Here is a 24,122-nt window from a genome sequence, read left to right as displayed (position 1 = left end):
TTTTATAAACAATTTAAAAGTAAAAATCCCCCCAAAATAATAAAAAAGGTATTCTATAAATAAAAGAAATCCTTAAAAACCATTGTTAAGTATTACACCAGCAATAATTTATACTGTCACCATTTCAAACTATCATCAGAAATACGAATCTGTTGCCAAACATCAACATTTTGATCGCGTAACCATGAGGATGCCACAACGGTCGCTAAGTGTGAAAATGGTCGCTAAGTGTGAAAAATGATCATTAGTCACTTTTTTCAATGCCATTGTAATTTTGGTCACTAAACAGCCATGTTCCTGACTTAACAACCACCATGATTCACTTAACGTGGCAATAAAAGGTCGCAAAATGAGGCAAAAATCATTTAACAAACGTCTCCTTTAGCAACAGAAATTGGGGGATCAATCCTGGTCGTAAGTCGAGGATTACCGGTAGCCAATTGCAAAAGGCAACTTTACTTGGAACAGGTGAGATTGTGCCCAGATCCCTTTCATGCCAACATCCCATCCTGTCCATGGGGAGAACTCCACAGGCGGACAAAAGCCCCAATCCCCTCTCAACCTCCAGCTGACTCTGCCATCCGCCATAACCACACATGCCCCTCAAAGGCAAAACTCAGGGGGCTGAATTCTACAGGGGGAGGAGTAAAGGGGGGATTTGAGGGGCAGCCCAAAGCACCATCTGTCTAAATTTGCATCAGGCAGGCAGTAACATTTTCATAGACCATGATCAGAGGAGCAGCTGATCCTATGGAGAGACTCCTCCTGCATTCAGTCCCAGGCCTACAAGTGGAAGTACCCTTCCTTCCTTCCTCCTTTCACTTTCCTTCCCTCCCTCCCTCCCTCCCTCTTTCTTCCTTCTAGCCTTCCTTCCTTTCCATTCTTTCTCCTTCCTTCCTTCCTCTTGCCTATCTGCCTTCTGTCTTTCTGTTCTTTAGATCTCTCTTCCTCCTTCCTTCCTCTTTCCATCCTTTCACCAAAAATCAGGATGTTTTATTAGCATCAGCATCATTCTGCTGAAAATGCCAGATTCTGTGGTACTTCTGGATGAGATTTAGAAAATTACAGAGACATGAGGAACCATTATATAATTTCACTTGGCAAAACTCTGATTAAAATAATAGCAACAAAATGTAAGGTTTTTTAATTTTAAAACTCTAGCAAAACATAGATTTATTTCCAGTTTAGTTAATTAATGTCATTATAAAAAGGAATGCAATTGATTAAATAAAAATGACTTTTTCTTTTATTAAGAATACTTATTCTACATTAAACTAGAAAATATTTCATAGGCCCTTCAACAAGTTTGTTACAAATTTTCAGGAATGCATGCATTCTTGAAACTGATACTATGTAATGTTAAAAAGCAGATGGCTAACTAAGTACACTAAAAACCATGTTTAATTATTTGCTACTTGAGGCCAATAGCAATGATGAAGAAATTTCTGTCATCCTCAGTGACAATATTTTTAGGGCCAAAAAATAAAACTCTGTATATTGGATCTGTTGAATGGAGAAAGGCCTGCCCCCCCTCCCCCAAATGAGACACCTTCCACGATAATAGGAGAGGAGAGCCTGGAGACAGCAATCACAAGGCAGAAAGTAGCTAAGAGAACGGGGCGGGGGTTGGGAGAAGGCATGGGACGGGCTCCCAGCAGCGGCTGCTCGGATTTGCCATTTGAGAGAGAGAGAGGGAGAGAGAGAGGGAGGGGGAGAACATGAGTGTGTGTATCCCTCCTTCCTTCAGCCCAACACTCTTGCTGGCATTCTGGCCAGACGAGAGGGACTGCAGAGGGTCTAGGGCAGCGAGTCATTCAATGGGAAACTTGCCTCTTGGAAGGAATGACCCGGTTTGGCTCCCACTTTCAACAATCGAACAGAGAAGCGAAGAGGCAGGAGAGACGAAGCGGGAGCCAAGCCGGGCTAGAGTGTTGGGCTGAAGGAAGGAGGGATACACACACTCGCGTTCTCCCCCTCCCTCCCTCCCTCTCTCTCTCTCTCTCAAATGGCAAATCCGAGCAGCCACTGCTGGGAGCCCGGTCCCATGCCTTCTCCCAACCCCCACCCTGTTCTCTTAGCTACTTTCTGCCTTGTGATTGCTGTCTCCAGGCTCTCCTCTCCTATTATCGTGGAAGGCGTCTCATTGGGGAGGGGGAAGCAAGCCTTTTTCCATTTCAAGGAGCTGCCGCTCCTCCCCCCACCTCTTAGAAGTCCAGCCAGCTGCCCGCCAAGCTCTCCACGGAGACTCACCCAGAGTTTTCACCGTGATTTGCCTGGTGAGGGGAGGCGGCAGGTTGATGCAGACCAAATCCACAGTATAATAAATACAAGTATAATAAATACCTTCCTCCTCCTTCTCCTCACTGCGATCTGGATGCCCGACGCGCCTTCCTTTCCTCCGCGTTCGGCCCTTTCGCGTGGAGCCTCAAGATTACGAGCAATGCAGGGTTGCTAAGTTAAGGGCGTCCGGTCCCAACTGGGAGCAGTGGCTGGCTCTGCTCATGGCCGCAGGCCCCTGCCCTGCTGCGTCCAGCACGTCTTCAACAGCATGACCCGGCATCCCAAGCGGAGTCCCCCCCCGCCAAGCTGCGTTGCCCACATGCACGGGGATTCAAAGTATCCAGCCGGATTTCTTGAATCCCCGCGCATGTGGGCAACGCAGCTAGGCGGGCTCTGCTTGGGAGGACCAGGCTATGGAGGGCATAGCATGGTCATCTCAAGCGAAGCTCCCCCCCTGCCTAGCTGCGTTGCCCACACGCGCGGGGATTCAAAGTATCCAGCCGGATTTCTTGAATCCCCGCGCGTGTGGGCAACGCAGCTAGGCGGGCTCTGCTTGGGAGGACCAGGCTATGGAGGGCATAGCATGGTCATCTCAAGCGAAGCTCCCCCCCCCGCCTAGCTGCGTTGCCCACACGCTCGGGGATTCAAAGTATCCAGCCGGATTTCTTGAATCCCCGCGCGTGTGGGCAATGCAGCTAGGCGGGCTCTGCTTGGGAGGACCAGGCTATGGAGGGCATAGCATGGTCATCTCAAGCGAAGCTCCCCCCCGCCTAGCTGCGTTGCCCACACGCGCGGGGATTCAAAGTATCCAGCCGGATTTCTTGAATCCCCGCGCGTGTGGGCAACACAGCTAGGCGGGCTCTGCTTGGGAGGACCAGGCTATGGAGGGCATAGCATGGTCATCTCAAGCGAAGCTCCCCCCCCCGCCTAGCTGCGTTGCCCACACGCGCGGGGATTCAAAGTATCCAGCCGGATTTCTTGAATCCCCGCGCGTGTGGGCAACGCAGCTAGGCGGGCTCTGCTTGGGAGGACCAGGCTATGGAGGGCATAGCATGGTCATCTCAAGCGAAGCTCTCCCCCCCCGCCTAGCTGCGTTGCCCACACGCTCGGGGATTCAAAGTATCCAGCCAGATTTCTTGAATCCCCGCGCGTGTGGGCAATGCAGCTAGGCGGGCGGGCAACCCGCTTGCTGTTGAAGACACGCTGGACGCGGCAGGGCAGGGGCCCGCGGCCGGGAGCGGCTTCTGGCGGCTACCAGGCGGCGATCTCACACCATCCGCTCGCGGCTCTTAGTACTCACCAGTCAGCGCAGCTGCAACCTCTTTCGTCTTTTGGCGAAAGGAAATGGAGACTCGCGCAGGCGTGCTGAAAATTTCCCATCCCAGCCAGCTCACTGATTGGCTGGAGTCCAGGCCAATCCAATCAGTGAGCGGCAGGCTGGGCTGGCTTAAATTTGTAGGTAGGTAAAAGCACGCTTTTTTTGGCGCTCGCAGCTCCCGCCCATCAGCTGCTAGCTTGCTGGGCTGGCTCATCGGTAGGATAGAGAACAGAACGATGAGCCAGCCCAGCAAGCTAGCAGCTGATGGGCGGGAGCTGCGAGCGCCAAAAAAAGCGTGCCTTTTAAAAAGGCGGGCGGGAAGCGGGAAAATGCATTGAAAAGCGGGGGTGTCCCGCCAAAAGCGGGACGTCTGGTCACCTTAAGTTTGGCAGAAGTAATCGCAGCAGATTTGTAGCCCTGTTAATGATTATTCCACATAAAGAGGTGCTACATAATAGAGCCCTGGTGGCCCAGTGGTTACAATGCAGTATTTCAGGCTAACTCTGCCCACAGTCTGGAGTTTGATCCTGACCCATTCAAGGTTGACTCATCCTTCCATCCTTCTGAGGTCAGTAAAATGAGGACCCAGATTGTTGGGGGCAATATGCTGACACTGTAAACTGCTTAGAGAGGGCTGTAAAGCACTATGAAGCGGTATATAAGTCTAAGTGCTATTGCTATAATCAACAGTATAAATATAACAAATCTGTTGGTCAAACTACTGGTTAATCAAATTTAACATGAACCTAGCATTCATTTAAAAAAAAAGTTTAAAAAAGTATAATACCTCACTGCGTAGCAGCGCTTCAATGATCAATCCCCATAGATCTGTGAAAGATACATAGTACCCTTCTTGATAACGTTGCCACAGTTCCTTTGCATAGTACTTCAGCTTTTCTGGGGCAAAACTGGCCACAAACTTGTTTTTTGTCACGTGATTTTTCACATCCCTGAGTGGCTTTTCTAAATCATTTTGGGACCAGTTGGGATCCTGATACAAGCGTGACATGGTCCTGGAAAGGAACACAGGCACATTTAGGAACTGAACAGAAGCGAAACATAAACCTACGAATCACATTCAGAGGACTGGAAGGGATCTCAGAGATCATCTGATCCACCCTCCTGCTCAGTTTTGGTCAGACATTTTGGTCTCAGGAACCCTTTGCACTCTTAAAAGGAGCTTTGATTTGCAGTATATGTGTGATATCTACTGAAATTTATGGTATTAGAAATTAAAGCTGAGAAATGTGTAAATATTTATTTGACTTTGCACACACCGTGAAAGCGTCTGCAGATCGCACTTTGAGAACCACTGTTCTACAGCCGCTTTGACAACAGGCACTTTGCTCAATTTAACCTACTTTGAATATTTGTCAGTTTAAAGTCCTCCAATGAAGGAGAAACAATCATTTCACATGCCTACTTGTTTCCGCATGTGCACCTGGCATTTTACTGGTATGTGTTCTGTCCCAAGCTTCTACAATATATACGGATGCAGACTTGGCTGTCTGCCACAACTAAGGAGGGAGATAAGCAACCCCTTGGCTGGGAGACCAGAAAACTATCTCTATGAAACAAGGCTTGAACTCACAAAATTCGCCCAATCCTTCTCTACGGCTGGATCAATAAATTGTTGTTTCTTGCAAAAAAAATTCCAAAGCTGCTCCCTCCTCCTCGCAACCCTACGGATACGTACGTCAGGGACAGCCTCCCTCTGTTCTTCCTCACTGCTCCCTGACTCGGATGCCACCTGGTGGCCAACAGGCCTCTCTCTGCTCTGACTCCAAACACCTTCCAGAGTCTTCCTCAGCCTCCAGGGCAGTCCCATAGTGTTCATCGCTGTCAGATTCCACCAACAGCTCAGCCAGCTGCTGTAGCCTGACCTTACCTCCTTGTGACCTTCCTTGCAAATGATACCGATTCTGCAGTAATATGCAGTGGATTTGTGCCTCCTGATTTTAATTACGCTGTAGACTGTTTTGTATCCATTGCATCAATGAATGCTACCGCAATGTCTCTTATACAAAATCTGCCTTAAAAACATCTCATTATAACTTGCAGAATTATAGAATAACAGAGTTGGAAGGGACCTTGGAGGTTTCAACCTTCTCCTCACGCAGGAGACCCATTCTGAACAAATGGCTGTCCAATCTCTTCTTAAAAACCTCCAGTGAAGAACATTAATAAAATTTCATCTTATTATTTCAGGAACATCTTACTGGATTACATGAGGCTTACCATGTTGTGCCAGACAATCCGGTGAGATAGGAAACACAGTCCAAAGCACCTAATTCCTGAAATGTCAGTAGGTGAGCATACATCGCCGTAAGTGCTCTGATCCCACCACCTGTCGTCATGATTGCCACCACTGGCACCTGAACACAGGGAAAACACAATTGTTCATCAAAATAATAAATATATAATCACTGTGAGATACCTAAACTTTTCAATCACAACATTTTAAATAGATATCCCTATGAAACATGCTCAGGGACCTGACATACTTAGAGAACCTGGCAGAATCCTTATTCAAAAGAAGGCTGTCTAGGGGCTCAGAGATGAAAAAAATCTATTACAGGTAGTTCTCGAGCCACGACCACAATTGAAAATTTATGTTTTTAAATGAAACATTTGTTAAGTGAGTTTTGCCCCATTTTACGACCTTTCTTGCCACACTTGTTAAGTGAATCATTGCAGTTGTTAAGTTAGTAACACGCTTGTTATGTGAATCTGACTTTCCTATTGACTTTATTAATCAAAAGGTCACAAAAGGGGATCACTTGACCCCAGAACACTGCAACCGTCATGAATATAAGTCAATTACTAAGCCTCTGAATTTTGATCATGTGACCACAGGATGCTGCAATGGTTGTAAGTGTGAAAAACAGTCATAAGTCACTTTTTTCAGTGCTGTTGTAAGTCGAGAACTACTGTGTTTCCCCAAAAATAAGATGGGGTCTTATTTTCTTTTGACTCCCGAAATAAGCGATTAGGCTTATTTTGGGGAGGTTTTATTATTTTTGAGGTGCAGGAGGTGGTGAGCGTGGTCACCACATGGCTGCTGCTGTGCTGCAATATTTTCAGAGGAGGGCTTATTTTAGTGCATGCGCTCAAAATTGGGGTTATTATCCAGGGAGGTCTTATTTTCAGGGAAACAGGGAACCTGTAATGAGCGAAGCTGACAGATCATCTGATATATGCTAATAACTCTATGAAGTCAAGATGTAGAGCAGGAATGCCGAATGTATGATGCTTATGGGCATCATACAGCTTGTCAGGATTCCTGCTGTGACCTCGGCTTCACCAAATGGGCTCAAACATTTTGCTTTAAAAAAAATGAGGAAGGGATGTAGGCTGAACTAATATAGGCTGTACATTCTTGTTAAAGAATGTCTCATGCTATGGAATGATGTAGTTCATCCAAGAACCTGAAGAAAAGTAAAGGGGCTGTGTGTCTCCTACTGTTACAAGACTAATAAAGTTAGCCTGATTGTGAAGTTATGTAGAACGAAAGTAAGAATACAGAAGTATTCTCTGGACCTTTAACTCATCTAATCCTATTTTCTGACCTTATGGTTTGAACATGGAGTTGCAAATCAGGCCTGAGTCTGACATCACCTCTCTGCGTTGGCAATAATAAGGGAGGGGTCTGTTATAAATAGCCCAGCCATGAAGGAAAAAAAACTCAGAATGAGTTAAGCAAGGACATGAAACTGCAGGTGACAGCTTCGGTGCATTTAAAGAAAAGACGCTTGAAAGTTACAAGCATTAAACACTGTAACCTGTTTGTTTCCCAATGAGTAAACTGCTCACAGAAGAATTTCCATCGATATAAAAACTGAATTCTTAACCTCATCTTCCTCCAGATCATCCTCAAGCTGGAGAATATTTTTGAAAGCAGCAGCAGTCACTTTCTTCCGTTTTTTCAGGAAAGCCTCTTCTTCTGGACAAAGATCAAACCCTAAGCGTACATCCAGGTCTGATGTGCTGGAACACAAATATTTGTCAATAAAGAATAATATTTGTAGCTCAGGACTAAAATGAGCGGTCCATGGGACGCTGTGAGCTTGCTTGTTTTCTTGCAGACATTTCATTACCCAAACTAGGTAACACCATTAGTGCATTTGGACAATGAAACATCTGCAAGAAAACAAGCAAGCTCAGAGAGCTTCAAGGACCCCACAAATATTTATCCTGGATCATAACTTGTGTTAGAAGGATGTATACTCCATAAATAGATCCCAGTTACACAGGAATATATTCCACACTGCTCTGCAAAAAGCTACAGCCCTGCCCAGATCCCTTCTTGTGCAAACTTTTCTACTGCAGCATTGTGACCATGAATCATGCTGGGATTTCATATGGAAATAGGCAGATATACTCTTAATGCAATAGCATTCCTCCTAAAAAATGTACACTCCCTCGCCTGATGTAATGGCATGATATTGGATTTTGGTCACAACAATTGAAACCAAGATATTTATCTCGCTACATCATACCCACATCCACAGAGGATGAAAACTCCAAAGCCATTCTATCCTAAGTTTAGAAAGTTAAGTTCATTAGCAAGAAGATGTCCTTCCCCTACACCCAGAAAGTAGAGTGCAATTTTGACAGAGATTTATAATTCTCAACCTTAAAAACAAATTCAATAAAACTAAACCCTTTTTATTAGCAAACTGCAGTGAAAAGGTGTTAATTGGGGATCACACGCTCGATAGCAAACATATTTTTGGAAATACATTTTTAAACTGTCCAGCAGATGAGAACACCTTGCCATCTCGGGCAGATCTCAGAAAACTAAGCAAGGCTAGACCTGATTATTACTTGGATAGGAAACCACCCAGAAGGTATCAGCACTGGAAAGTCAAATAAATAGAGTAAGACAGAAACAGATCAGAGGTGGGTTGCTCCCGGTTCGGCCTGGATCAGGCGAACCAGTAGTTGCATAGGTGGAAGGCTCTGCCCACCCACCTGTACACTTCTGTGCATTCGGACAGGAGCGCACCCAAACTGATAGTAAAAAATTGGCAACCCACCACTGAAACAGATGGCAAATTAATTCTGTAATGATGATAAGAAAACAACATGGATATGTTCATGTAGTCACCAGGTTGACTCCCGGGAGAGTTTATTTTAAAAGCATCCAGAGTATCAGTAGATAAATTTATAGAAGGCAGGAAAAGCATCTTACCAGTTCTGTGCTGTGAAGTGTAAATTAAATTCTTTATCCTGAAAATAAAGAATGCACAGAACTAATTACTATTAATTCTATCTTTACTGAAATCTCCCTACATTTTTTACAAAGATGAGAAAAAGGAATATGTATTGTAGACGAGGCTTGTAACATTTTACCAATGTTAAAATTAAAGACAGGGTATTAAAACTATGCAGATGTTTGGGTATCTGTCTGCCCTTCCTAATAATTGAATTCACAACATCATGGAGATACTAGTTGCATCTAGGATCTTTAAAATCTCACAAATTTTTGTGAAATGCCATGGAGGATTGTCAGTGATGATAAATGAGGGCAGCTCTTTCTCCCTATTTTAGACATTTTTCTATAGAAGTTTCAGAACTCTTCACTAACTCACTGTTGCTGAGTTCACATATAATTCTGGCAAAGCCACTTTTTTTCATCCATGGTTTCTTGAATAAATCATACTGTAGTAGCCTGATTCATAGGTAACCTGAGGTCTTAATGGTTTTAATAGCTGGCAAAGCCAAAACCCAACCAACTAAATTTGTGGTTACTATTAAGTTAATATTAACTTATCCCTGTAGTGTTGCCCTTAGGATTGACATACCACAGCTGTTTTGTGATATTATCATATACATTTTTCCCCAAAAGAGAAAATAATATACTCAGAGGATGGGTGTGATATTTCAACCCCTAGGAAACATGCCTAAATGTTGCCTACACAAGAGAGGATGTCAGGTGCACTTCCTACTTTTACTGAAAAGCTATTACAAATAATTAATGTACTCAGTTTTTAGAACCACATGCCATTAAAAAGTGACTCATGTAATGACAGTATTAGTTTTATGGAACTGAACTTTCAACTGGAATACAATGGCTTTTCTTAAATGTGAAAAATTAAAGCACTGAAGACTGCATACAGAGAAGTCTTCTAGACTGAGCTCCTGTTCAAGCAGGAGATACATATCCCATATTTGTGGCACAAATTTTGTTTTTGGGGGTATAGTTGCTGTTGGTATCAATTAATAACATACAGCATTCAATCTGTTTTTTCCATTATAGTGGCTAGAACTAGGGAGTGATTAATGTCAATAAAGCCCCAAGCATAGCCCAACAATTGTGCCCCTCTTCTATTGCTTAACTAAAAAGATACCAGTATTATGACTCAGTATGCGCTGAACACTAAAATCGAGCAATATACAGTATTATGTAAGATCCACTGTTTCATTTTCCAAGCAGCCTGTATATATATAGGCTACAGAGAGAGTAACTGGTATGTAGATGGGAGGGTTATCCTTGTACTGCACAGTAGTCAAAAGATTTCATGTTTGAAATGAAACAGAGCAAGTGAACCAGACAGCACCATTTATGCTGGCACGTCAGAAAATACTACTTCGAACATGTTGTAGGGAGAGATAGGTGGAGATTGCCTTCCTTACATGATAGGGTGACTAAAAGATGACATCAAACATTTCTTCCAATGGGAGATGACCAACTTTGGATAAACGTGTCTTTCAGTTCAGTCATAAGCCATGGGTTATGTATAACAATTTAAAATATAGTTGGTTGATATCATACAACTCAATGCTATAGTCAAACAATATATTAGGCCTTGAATTCTCAGCATGGCATCTAGGAAGATAATGTCTCTGCTGATATGTTATTTGGCATTTGTCAAGTTTTCTGTCCTATTTACTTTTAATTTTGAAGTTTTTTTGCATACATAGTAATTATGTTATTCCCTTTCAGGGAAAGCAAGAAGTAAGGAGTAGGAAATACAAAGCCAAAAGAATTAAAGTCATGAAATATGAAAATGTTAAGGAAATGTAGTTAATTGTAACCCTTAAAATGTTGGTTTTTCAAATGTGTTGAATGCAATGCATCAGCACGTTTTATGAAGTAGGAAAAATGCTTGGTGAAATGATGAAGTAAAAGACTGGGGATAAGTAAAATTCATCTAAGAGGATGATTATTTGGGATGAAAATAAGGTTTTGTATGGTGTGTATAAAGAGAGAACAAGTACTGTAGTTGCAGGGAATATAGTTGAAGAGATCAAGGAATGCTTAAGATAAAAGGAGGGAGAGAAAATGCAGAGTGAGTTTGATGGAAATAAAATAATTGTTTTGGAAGTGAGTGAAAAAGGCTAAATGAGGAGCCTCTGGCAGAGGGAGCAGAATTAAAAATATCATCCATGGAATCTTTAAATGGCACACAAATACTATTGTAAATCTACTTGATTATTGTAGGCTATAATAACAGAATCATGTAACACTGATAGTTTCCCGCTGCCCTCTCTGATTCCAAACAGAATCAAGGGAGGTTAACTTGCATTTCTATCTCAAACTCTTTTTTATTTACATAACACTGAAAAGGATTTCAAAGCACTGTGCTGGGGAGATAGCTGGATAAGAATGGAAGGTTTATAGATGGTGCTATTGACTCTTTTGAGATTGATTTACTCTAATTTGCAAGCTGCCTGACTCCATGGGAGGAGGCATCCAAATTAAAGTGACAATACATATAAAAGAGAATGCAGGTAACCAAAGGAACAACACTAAGTATGAAGGGCTCCACAAACAGCCTATCCGCAGGCCTTAGGGAATAACCAGATTTTAAATAGGTTTTGGAATGTTTTAAGAGTGGAATCCATATGAATCTCTGCAGGGAGATCTCTTTCCATTAGGAGAGGGCAAGAAATCATCCCCTGCTCTTAAGGGGCATCTGGACCATGAGTTTGCAGACATTTAATGTCCGGCTGTAGGGATGCTGTGGCTCAGTGGCTAAGACGCTGAACTTGTTGATCAGAAAAGTCGACAGTTCGGTGGTTTGAATTCCTAGCATCATGTAAGGGAGTGAGCTCCTGTGAACTTGTCCCAGTTTTTGCCAATCTAGCAGTTCGAAAGCATGTAAAAAATGCAAGTAGAAAAATAGGGACCACCTTTGGTGGGAAGGTAACAGTGTTCCATGTGCCTTCGGTGTTTAGTCATGCCGGCCACATGACCATGGAGACTTCTTCAGACAGCGCTGGCTCTTTGGCTTTGAAATGGAGATGAGTACCGCCCCCTAGAGTCAGGAATGGCTAGCACATATGTGTGAGGGGAACCCTTACACAATGTGGACACACAAGAAAGCTCTGACACAAAGTGGCAATAATGCTGCATGATCATTTATTGTCAATTGCAATGTTGTATACAACTTCTCCACTTTGAAACACTTCCTTGTCAACTGCCTCCACCAGCATAGTTTTTTCTAATGGCTGTATGCGCCCATTGAAACTGTTGCACCAAAGTCTCACCTATGAGATCAATACTTCCTTCAACTTCTATCACCCATCAATTAACACAACATTGGAACAGTTTTTTTTGCCTCATCAATTCATCTGTTAGCTCATCAGGAAGTACTGAAAAGTCCTCCTCAATTAGAGCCAGATTGTTTTACTCCACATCTCTGGCATAGTATTGAAAATCCAATGTGTACTTACATGTTCATTAGTTGCTCCATTTCATCTTCTGAGTTTCTTGATTTGGGGGTTTCTCCTAGCTAAATTGTCAAATTTAGAGCTAAATTGTCAGCTCTAAATTTTTGCTAGTAATTATCTTGTAATAGTGATTGTGAAAAGTATGGATCACTTGGTTACTCTTTCTCTTAGCAGTTTCAGAACAAAAATCACTCTGGAACAATCTGTAGGAAATTCTACCTGTTGACTCAACATAAAGAACAACCTGGGCTCCTTCAAATTTCTCCATCAAACTCCATCACCGCAAATAAATATTAGTTGGCCAATAAGTTGTTGAATCACTTCTGGCCTAGACAAACTTTGTCCCAAATATGTTAGTTATATCATGGCATTGGGCAAGTTTGTTATTTGTATATCCGCTCACTGTTGATGTTGCAACAATACTTCAGCAAGGTGTTTCTTTGCTGAGTTATGGACCTGATACCATCTTCACAATCAAAAGGTTGGATGCCTCTCTTATTAGAGATAATGGTGAAGCATTCAAGAATGTGTCAGCCCTTTGAACTACCGTATATACTCGAGTATAGGCCGACCCGAATATAAGCCGAGGCACCTAATTTTACCACAAAAAACTGGAAAAGTTATTGACTCGAGTATAAGCCTAGGGTGGGAAATGCAGCAGCTACCGGTAAATTTCAAAAATAAAAATAGATACCAATAATGTTTTTGAATATTTATTTCAAAGAAAAACAGTAAACTAGCGGTGTATTCAATGAAATACTTCACTCACCTCATGATGCTGATGTCCCGCTGTGATGATGATGTCCCGTGCAGCCGCGGGAGCGATGTCCCGCCTCCTATGACACACGGCACAGTGATTCCTATCATTGGATCACTGTACCAGAGGAGGTGGGACATCGCTATGTGGCTGCTTGCCATAACAAGGAGGAGGTGGGACATCGTTGCAGAGCGGCAGGAGGGGGAGGAAGGGGAATCGTAAGACAGCCCTGCATTACATTAGAACGTGAGGAGGGGGGATGGTGCGGTGCGCGCTGCGCGGCAAACTGACACAGAGGGAGGGGAAACTCACAGGGGCACTGGGCCATTCACGAGTGTCACCCAGCGGCATGGCCCCACCCCTTTTTCTCCTCCATTTCGGGCAAATTTTTCACTGACTCGAGTATAAGCCGAGGCGGCTTTTTTCAGCCGAAAAAGTGGGCTGAAAAACTAGGCTTATACTCGAGTATATACAGTAGGTCAGGTAAGGAAACATACCACAACTAGTCTCTAGAAGACTATTTTAAAAATAAGTTTCGACAGAGTTTTCCATTTGTCTGTTTTATTAACATATGCATATTTTGTGATTGGCCACATCCACTCTAGCATTATGTGAATGTTCTATAATTTGCTCTCAAAATTCCAAATATGTCCCCCTCAAAGTTGACGACTCCTGTATTAATTCCCTTTTACTCCTTACTGTGCTACATCAGCCAGACTAGTAACTTATTTCTGCATTTTAGTTATTCCTTACTGGTTTTTATTGGGGAGGAGAGGCGTTAGGGTAGGAATGTTTGACTTATTTTTTTTTTTCCTATGGAAGAGTATCTTGAATCTCTGAGGAAACCTGATTTACATTCATTATGATATACAGAAAGAGCTGTGTCATGCTATTTTCATTCAAGGGGAAAATAACTGCAGGGGTAAACATAAGTTGGGTATAATGGTACCAAATTAGGAAGGGCATGGAAATTACCGGAGGTTAATTTAAAGTAACTTGAGGTTTGCTAACTTTAATATGCCAGGAAGTGATTCAGTTGCATACTATTTTATTTGCTCCCTGGGAAATTTATTGAAGGACCCTTAAAAAAAGGGAAAAAAATCTGAAACTTAGGCATGTACTCACCTCTTTGATTATTTCCTGATTTAAGGGAAATGAATGTACAGGCAAGGTCAACTTTCTGGTTTTGGCAGCACCACTTCCATATGACAAACAAGAGCACTGGAAATAAAGATGTTTTTTTAAAAAAAACAAATCAAAAGTTGCTTACTTTTTAAATACCCCTCCCGACAAAATGACTACACAAAATTATCCAGATTACTACCATGCTCAGCTATGACATACAAAAGAGAGAAACGATCTCTTTCCTGGAAGAAGAATATCTAGTTCTGCTGGATTGTACTTGGCATAGTGGAAAAAGGAAGGTTCGGTGCATTGCAGCTGGTTGGCAGAAGTTAATGAAATGTTTTGAGTTTCTTCAAAGGATCCTTTCAATGTACATTTGACATCTTGTTCTAAAAAGAGAGTGTAAAGTAAAAAAAAATAGTAGTATGCAAATTAATATCAATGCCACCTATAGACATGAATTGTAGCAGCAATAGCACTTATATACCGCTTCATAGGGCTTTCAGCCCTCTCTAAGCGGTTTACAGAGTCAGCATATCGCCTCCAGAGTCTGAGTCCTCATTTCACCCACCTCGGAAGGATGGAAGGCTGAGTCAACCTTGAGCCGGTGAGATTTGAACCGCCGAACTGCAGCTAACAGTCAGCTGAAGTGGCTGCAGTACTGCACTCTAACCACTGCACCACCTCGGCTCTTGTAATTAACTGCACTCTTCCTTTTTTAAAAAAAAAAACCCTATTGATTGCTTTCAACATTGCTGAAAAACATGGTCTGGATATGTATAAATAAAGGATATAAATATTGTGATATAAATATATATGTGCAGCAGCTTGCGATCAGTGTGGCTTACTCCCAGAGAGAGGTCCATAGAAATCAACCTTATTTCTCAACCAAATAAAGCTAGAATGCTTTGAAATTCCCTCATGGCCATGCTTCTTTCCAAAATATGATTGGCTTTATGCTGATCTTGAGCAATGTACATTTTAGTCATGCAAATTTCTATTCCTGGCTATTTTATTATTTTGACTCAGTTCCATTTTAGAAATATTAACAGAGTGGGAAACCCTATACCATTTCAGACAAATGGATGTCCGATCTCTTCTTAAAAACCTCCAGTGTTGGAGCACCCACAACTTCTGGAGGCAAGTCATCCCACTGATTAATTGTTCTAATTGTCAGGAAATTTCTCCTTAGTTCTAGGTTGGTTCTCTCCTTGATTAGTTTCCACTCATTGCGTCTTGTCCTGACTTCAGGTGCTTTGGAGAATAGGTTGAGAGCAGCGGTGGGTTGCTGCCGGCATTATTGCTGGTTCGCACTCTGTGTGCAACATGTGTGTGCACGTGTGCGCTCTTCAATGTAAATTGTTCTGAATGCATGCACAGAACAATTTACAGTGAACTGCGCACATGCAGTTACTAAAATTCAAAATGACGGTGCCCAAGCAGCAGAGAGGGAAACGGTTCGGGGTGCGTCAGGCCTGGATCGCTGCCGGTTCTGCAACCCACCTCTGGTTGAGCGCCTCTCCTTTGTGGCAGCCTTTTAGATATTGGAACATTGTTATCATGTGACCCCTAGTTCTTTTTTTCATTAAACTAGACACACTCAATTTTGAGATACTACAATAAACATAAAATTATCAATATTTCAAAAAATGAACTTGAAAAGAAAATAATTTTCTTGCTTGGGTACAAATTCTCGAGATCGAACTTGACCTGATCTGGCCCACCTTTTCAATCTGGGCATTTCAGATATTCAGAGTCCAGTGCTCCGAATAGAGCAATAGTGTAATCGGGGTCAACAAATGCCTGAATAGAAATTCCAGCAATTTTACACAAAGTCTTTGGAATGAAATACCTGAACCAGGTGTAGTAATTTGTTTATAAACACTGTAATGCAATATAGCCTCACGTTTTGTATGCTTTTTCTTTTTCTTCCGTTTCTTCCTGTCTACTTGAAACTCCAAGCAGCAGAATTCACGACACTGAAACAAAAGGAATTTCCTCACATTTTCCATTTCTGAGAAAGTTGTATAAGCAGTGAACTTTATTTCCTAGACCAAATGCTGTAAATTTTGTTCTGATGTAATGCTTTAACCAACTAAATGATACTATGTAGTCATATGAAGTTTATAAATTAATTAGCAGGCAATTATGACATATATAAACTGAAGAAGAAATGGGCTGAAATTAGATGTTGCTGGTAGAGGGCCTGCTTTGTAAAGGCCTGCTTTTACCTATTAAGTGCCCAACATTATCTTCAAAACCTCCTTTTTAAAATATTATCTGCTCTCATAAGCAGAGCTGTAGTTTCCTATTTTCATATTTACATAGATGAGCAGTCTGATTAATTGGAACCATTAATTTGTTAGTAAAGGTTCCCCTTGCACATATGTGCTAGTCATTCCTGACTCTAGGGGTGGTGGTGCTCATTTCCATTTCAAAGCCAAAGAGCCAGCACTGTCGGAAAACGTATCCATGGTCATGTGGCCAGCATGACTAAATGTCGAAGGCGCACAGAATGCTGTTACCTTCCCACGAAGGTAGTTCCTATTTTTCTACTTGCATTTTTATATGCTTTTGAACTGCTAGGTTGGCAGAAGCTGGGACAAGTAACGGGAGCTCACTCTGTTAGGCGGCACTAGGGATTCAAACTGTGGAATCACTGACCTTTTTGATTGACAAATTCAGTTTCTTAGCTACTGAGCCACCACATCCCATTGAATTTGTTAGTAGACTATACTAAATAACACAGATGACACATACAAGTACCCATGAACAAGTTCTGAAATTAGCATCCCTAGGAATAAATTGGTTAGCCATAGGAATTCTTGTTGAATATCATGCTTGGACAACCATTAACTATAATAGGTAAAACTCTGGAGTGACTTATGCCAGCAGAGGCTGGGTTAAACCACAGGTGGCTACCAGAAAGCTATGGTTCTACTTCCACTTAATGTTTATTCAGCAAATACAACTACAGGCCTAGTCTTGATGAAATGACAATTATCTATGTAAAAGTGATAGCTAACCAACATCTCATGGCTGTAGAAGAGGAGGCAGAAGGTCCAAAGGATGAATAAAAACAGTTAGTGTAAGGAAGCAGCTTTGAAGAAGTGTTTTGCTCCATCCTTCATTAAAACTAAGCATTGCTTCAGATATCTCCATAAGCCCAATATTTAACAGAGTGTGACTCTTCTGTTTTAATCTGTATCCATGTGCACAGGAAATTTCAACCATTTGTTTATTAATGTATAAGGAGATGTGGGCATTTTAACAAAGGATTGAATCAATTCATGTGGCAAACCAATTCAAATTCTCATGTAGACATTATGAATTTAACTAAGTCACTGAAGTGTCCTCCACAATTTATAATTTTAATGCATCAGAAAAAGTAAATTGCAAAGTATATGGATCAAGCAATGCCTGATTAGAAATTCCATAATCATGTCAATTGCTGTAATTTGTTTTCTTGTAATTAAATTTAATCAAGTTTCATTTTTATCTTGATGTCACTCATTTCCTTTCTGGACTCTGCCTACTTTTAGGAAAGTGGAGAAGGCGTGTTTTTCAATAACAAAGGAGACTCTTGGCCAACCAAAGTTTGCACAATCCTTGGTGGAGCAGGTTCATATTTTTCTAATTGGAAAATAAAGGATTAAAGAAACAAATATATAAATAAAAATTACCACCACTGCTCCATTTGTAGTTATTGTTTCAAGTGGCCCCTCTCTATAAAACAGAAATATGGATATAACATTACAATTTAAGAAGACACAATGATTCGACATGAGATATAGCTTAGGAGTTACAGCTACATAGGCCTATATATTTCAAGGAAAATTGTATTTCTTAATGTCAATGCTTTCACGATTCACAGTAATACACATTCCAGTATGCCAAGCAGCTATAAGCCAGGCACCAGTTAAATTAGTTCCCATGAATTTCCAAGGAAATTCTGACTCCTACTAATTAAAATCTTCCAGAAGAATCAACTCAAAGGGAAAAGGAAGCATCATTCAAAGCCATTCCTGTAAAGACCTGGTACTGAAATCCTAACTTGGTGTTTGAAGGTTGTTAGAGTCTGGGTAGGGAAAATCATCAAAGCTTACTCCCAGAAAGATGAATGAATGAATGAATGTGGGTTTTGAAGCAAACTGACTCTTGACTCCGTCTTTAATTTTAAATAGGTTGCACACCTCTGGATGGATATCATTCATGGTTTGAGAATCCTCTTTGACAAGAACAACAGGTGGAGGTGTAGTCAAGAGGTTTAATATAATTATACTAGGTGCACCAGCTGCCATAGAACAAAATGCTGACAGTTATTGCTTTTATCATTTTCCATCTGAATTATTGTAATCCTCCATATCCGAGGCTGTCACTGAAAGCTATTCTGAGACTGCAGCTGGTCTAGGGTGTGACAGCCTGAGTAGTGATGGGTGTGCTGAAGTTTGTCCATGTGCATATTTTTAGCAGGAACTTCAATGGCTGCCAGTTAACTTCCAGATGCTATTCAAGGTGCTGGTTGTCTCCTTTAAAATTCTGCATAGAGTTAGATCTTGGATGACTCTGACATCACTTGCTCTGTGTGGAATATATGTACCTATCCAATGAGTTCAGGGCAAGAAGGCTTGCTAAGTATTCTTCTGTCAAGAAAATATCTTCAGGGATCCTGTACTCAAGGCTTCCTGGTGATGGCCCTTTTATTGACCCAAGATACAAGGATTTCTCCCCCCTTACTAAATTTTAGAATACTCTTGAATCTTCCAGAGGCATAAGTGAGATGAGACATTAAATATTGTAGGAATTGGGACAACTTGTGATCCAACGAGAGTTCATGCTGTTGCATGGTTGCTGCTCTTTAAGGTCTGTACAAGAGCTGAAAGCAAGCAAGCAAGCAAGCAAACTTTAACAAGGTTGTTTTCTGATTTCCTCCTCAATTTGCAGGAACCATAATAGAGAAAGCTAATGTCTAAAACTTGGATTTGAATTGAGATTCATACAGTGGTTATGCAAGAAACAATCACTTCACTCCATGACAATTGTTTTCATTTCTTCACTTACTGGGCCAAAGAAGAGTTATTATTTGAATGATATGATTTTGATTTTTTTATGGACAGCAAGTGAAAAGAATGAGTGGTTCTGCTATTTATACAATATTGCATTTGTATTACTATGGACTTTTCCAACAACTTATTTCAATGTTATTTGGATTACTCACATATTCTCCAAAGTAAATTCAACTTCCATTTCTTCATTTTCCTGAAAATTAAAATGTAACACATATGACAGACCTTTGGCAAGTAACCAGTAACCTCCCTTCACCTATCACATGAAAATGTTTCTCAAGTCCCATTTTCTTTCAGCAAAAAGATATGCTTGCTTAAAAAGACACATGAATTTACACAAGTACATTCTGTACTCTTCTGTAGAACAGCATTGTTGTTTCCCTTTATCTGGATAGTTAATGGTTTAGTAATAATTAGATTAACTGTTTTGCAAAATTCAATATTCAAACTAAACATTTGCTGTCATCTAATAGCCTGAAGTAATTAAACCCAGTTCTTAAAACAACAGATTCTGGTCTTGATTAAATTTCAGTCAAAAACTTTAATTGATGTTGTGGTTTTCATAGAAAAAAAAACTCCTTTAAAACTTAAGGTCAAAGTAGACATTGTGCTTTTGGCAGACTGAGTCAGAGTGGAAGAATCATTCCAAACCAGTCCAAAAACCTATATAATATAGCATTCAATTACATAGGTGCTTTTTTCAAGAAGCAGCTGGACTTTCTGTTTTTCTTTGAAGATGTTCCACTTCTCATCCAAGAAGCTTCTTCAGTTTCAAAGAAAAAACAGGAAGTCCAGTTGCCTCTTCAAAAAGCACCTTTGGGACAACCATGATCTGGATGACTGAGAATCTCCATAGATATATTTAGACATTTGGAATTATGACAGACCAGGGGTCGGCAACCTTAAACACCCAAAGAGCCACAAAGGTCCTAACTGGAAGCCTCCCATTCAATTCTGGAAGTCCAATTCCCCCATCATAGAGTCCCCTCTTAGCATAGTGTTCTTTTTCCTGTGCTGACTAGAAGTCTGGTTCCCCCACCATAGAGTCCCCTCTTAGCATAGTGTTCTTTTTCCTCTGCTGACTAGAAGTCCGCTTAGCCCACCATAGAGTCTCCTCCTAGCATAATGTTCTTTTTCCTCTGCTGAGTAGCAGCCCAGTTCCGCCACCATAGAGTCTCCTCTTAGCATAGTGTTCTTTTTCCTCTGCTGACTAGAAGTCTGCTTAGCCCACCATAGAGTCTCCTCCTAGCATAATGTTCTTTTTCCTCTGCTGACTAGCAGCCCAGTTCCGCCACCATAGAGTCTCCTCTTAGCACAGTGTTCTTTTTCCTCTGCTGACTAGAAGTCTGGTTCCCCCACCATAGAGTCTCCTCCTAGCACAATATCCTTTTTCAACAGAGAGTTGAAAGAGCCACATGCTGCTCCAGAGCTGCAGATTACTGACCCCTGTGCCAGACAATCCAGATGTTTTAAATTGTCTCATGTCTCCTCATAAGATCCAGTTTTTGAGGGACTTTTTTGTCCACTCTACTGGCCTACAAAGCCCGAAAAATCACTAGAGAGGAATTGAGAGAGACAGTCTCTCCACATCTTTTTGTTGAGATGGTTGTCCAGATATTTTCCATTCAAATACAATAAATTTTTATGTATTTAGCACATGGCATCTACAGAGGTCATGCACTCACTGACATATACATTTAGTTTAAATAAAGCATCAGAAATCTTTCTCTCTCTTGCTCTCTCTCCAATGATATGTGGACCATGCTATACAGAAGCAAAGTATATTAATATAAAGCTATAATAAAATCACCATAATGTGGAGCCATAGAATTGCAATGGAATAGGTGTGATAATTTGATATATGAGGAAGCTAACCATCTAATTGCTTCGGGTGAGGATGTGGACAGGTGCCTTGAAATTTCCTGAGGAGATATTCTTGAACTTATTATATGTCTTATAGTTTGTTATAGTTTGTTCCAATCCATCACAGTGGCATTAAAGGCTCTTAGCCATCCCCCACATGGCCTGTCCTGATTCTATTGAGATGGCTCCATATTTTCAGGGTAATTACATTCCTGGAAGTGGTTTTGTTGCATCCATGTAGTCTGTTGGGTTGTGGTTATTAAAAGTTGCCCATGTTATGATGGGCTATGACAGTGATAGCAAACCTTTTTTGGCTCGCATGCCAAAAGCGGGGGACAGCAGAGGGGTTGTGCGTGGGTGTGCTGCACCCATAATGCTCTGCGTATGACCTCAGTGCCCATGCACACACACCAGTGCTTCTCCCAATTTTTGGCGTGCTTTTTTCACCCTCCCCAGGCTTGAGAGGCTTTATAGGAGCCTGGGAAGGATGAAAACAGCTCCTCCCTCCCACCTGGAGGCCCTCCAGAGGCTTCAGGAACTTCTCTGAAGCCTCTGGAGTGCAGAAAACCGGCCCCAATGGCAAACTGGAAGTGACTTCCGGTTTGTTTGTAGAGTTGTTTTTTGCCCTCCGGAACTTTCAGTGTTCAGGGAAGCCTGAACACTCCGGAGGGTTAAAACCGACCCTATGAGCAACCCGGAAGTGACTTTGGGATTGCTCATAGGGTTGTTTTTTGCCCTACGGAGCCTTCAGGAAAGCCTCCTGAAGGCTCCGGAGGGCTAAAACTGGGCCTACAAGCAAACTGGAAGTACATTCCCAAACTTCCGGTTTGCCCATAGGGCCGTTTTTTTGCACTCTGGAGGCTTTAAGGAAGCCTCTGGAGGGTGAAAAATGGCCTCAAAAGGCCAAAGTCAGCTGGCCAGCGTGCGCATGCATGCTGGCCAGCTGACAGGGCAACACCTCACGTGCCCTGACAAATGGCTCCGTATGCCACCTGTGTCACGTGTGCCATAGGTTCGCCATCACGGGGCTATGAAGTATATACCTCCACAATGGCATACCCTGGGCGACATTCTGCCTTAACAGAGTGACTAAAAGTCTACAGACACATCAACCAAACTGGATATTACATCTCCTACAGTCAAACACTATAGAAACAGCAATTAAACTTGAAGGTAATATCAGGGCATGCAGGTGCCACTTCTACCAGTTCGGCCGAACCGAGTCGAACCGGCAGCAATCCACCTCTGATCCAACAGAAATGGTTTGAATTTATTCACACTCACCAGGCGATCCAATTCAAATGTGACCATTATTGATTCTCCAAGTGGGATTTTAGCTACATCAAAGTAAATTGTACGGTTGTCATCATTTTGATATAAATCTTCATCGCATATTGTCAGTTCCAAAACATTCTGAAGACAGAAATAAATTCCGTTATGACTGAAATACAATATCACAGAACGGGTGAAAGGCAAATGTTTATTTTGTTCTGCCTTAGGTACAGTGGTGGGATTCAAATAATTTAACAACCGGTTCTCTGCCCTAATAACCAGCTGGGTAGGCATGGCTCAGTCATGTGACTGGGTGGGCATGGCCAACTCAATGTCACTCACGTTGATGGGCGCTTTGCCTTAGCTGTTACAATGTAATAAGGGTTAACCAAAGAGGCAGTTTCTGTAAGCAGGGCAATAAAGATGAGGCTAGAAACAACACCAGAATGTTTCTTCCTGCCTTCCATACAGGATTAGCCCTGTAAAGTGGAAAAAAACACAGAAAGAGATTTCTTCCAACAACTGGTTCTCCAAACTGCTTAGAAAGTTAACAACTGGTTCTCCCAAATAGGTGCGAACTGGCTGAATCCCACCACTGCTTAGGTGGCAAAATACTGGGAGCTGTATTTTGCTATATTTTACTGTGAAAATATATTTTCATGTGTTCCTTTTCTTCTTCTTCAGGGCCCTGTATCCTAATCCAAGCCGTTGTGGTCGGTTTGTTTTCACAAAAAAAACTGACACTTTGGGAAAAGGGGATATCAAATTTTAGGCCTTGGAACCATCTTGAGTTATTAGTTATTTACCTACAAATCTGAAATATAGGAGCTTTGTGAAAAAATATTTACACAATCAATTTCTCCAAGTTTTTTGGCTGCCGGTCCTTTAATTCATTAACCAGCATAATAACAGCTGACTAATGGAAATGAGGGTGGATGTCCAATATTGAAAATGGCAAAAATAAGATACAAGAAGGGGAAATGGTAAGAAAATGCCATCCTCTAGCAATGCCCTTCCAAAAGGAAACTAGTGTGGGGTAAATACTGTTTTAGGCCCAAATTGTCAACTTACTCAGAGTAGTGAAAGTAACAAAATTATATATATAAGATTATATATATATATATATATATATATATATATATATATATATATATATATATATATATATATATATATATATAATTTTTCTATGCAGCGGAAGCAACATTCTTTGTAAAATCTCATTGGATTGGAAGGAATTTGAATTTGAATTTACTTTATTTGTATGCTGCCCTTTTCCCTGAGGGGACTCAGGGCGGCTCACAATTCAAAGGGGGGGGGGAAACAAACGAGTTACAGGACATAGAGACCATACACAGCTAAAAACACAACAATCATACCATTCGGAATGGGGCTGTAAGTCTTTAGCCCCAGGCCTGTCGGAACAGCCAGGTTTTAAGGGCTATGCGGAAGGCCTGGAGGGTGGTGAGGGTACGAATCTCCACGGGGAGTTCGTTCCACAGGGTCGGAGCAGCCACAGAGAAGGCCCTCCTCCGGGTAGTCGCCAGTTGACACTGGGCGGCTGATGGAATTCGGAGGAGGCCTAGTCTGTGGGATCTTATTGGTCTAGTGGAGGTAATTGGCAGCAGGCGGTCTCAAGTAACCAGATCCAATACCATGAAGGGCTTTGTAGGTGACAACTAGCACCTTGAAGCGAATCCGGAGACCAACAGGCAGCCAGTGCAGCTCGCGGAGGATAGGTGTTACGTGGGTGAAACGAGGC

General features: G+C 41.8%; 1 protein-coding gene across 1 annotated transcript in view; it reads right to left on the bottom strand.

Moving 5' to 3' along the window:
* The window catches only part of LOC116505955 (cytosolic phospholipase A2 epsilon-like), a 58,518-nt gene that overhangs the window by 13,794 nt on the left and 20,602 nt on the right, over positions 1-24,122 (bottom strand). The window contains exons 5-14 of the mRNA XM_032213468.1: positions 22,373-22,501; positions 19,378-19,418; positions 17,843-17,885; positions 16,066-16,138; positions 14,379-14,548; positions 14,160-14,255; positions 8,793-8,830; positions 7,450-7,585; positions 5,837-5,973; positions 4,386-4,611 (exon numbers count right to left, since the gene is read on the bottom strand). Coding sequence (XP_032069359.1) covers positions 4,386-4,611; positions 5,837-5,973; positions 7,450-7,585; positions 8,793-8,830; positions 14,160-14,255; positions 14,379-14,548; positions 16,066-16,138; positions 17,843-17,885; positions 19,378-19,418; positions 22,373-22,501 — 1,089 coding nt within the window. The remainder of the gene's footprint in view (positions 1-4,385; positions 4,612-5,836; positions 5,974-7,449; positions 7,586-8,792; positions 8,831-14,159; positions 14,256-14,378; positions 14,549-16,065; positions 16,139-17,842; positions 17,886-19,377; positions 19,419-22,372; positions 22,502-24,122) is intronic.

Source organism: Thamnophis elegans, chromosome 1 (genome assembly GCF_009769535.1).
Source record: "Thamnophis elegans isolate rThaEle1 chromosome 1, rThaEle1.pri, whole genome shotgun sequence".
Taxonomy (NCBI): domain Eukaryota; kingdom Metazoa; phylum Chordata; class Lepidosauria; order Squamata; family Colubridae; genus Thamnophis; species Thamnophis elegans.
This window is presented reverse-complemented; position numbering and strand designations above follow the sequence as displayed.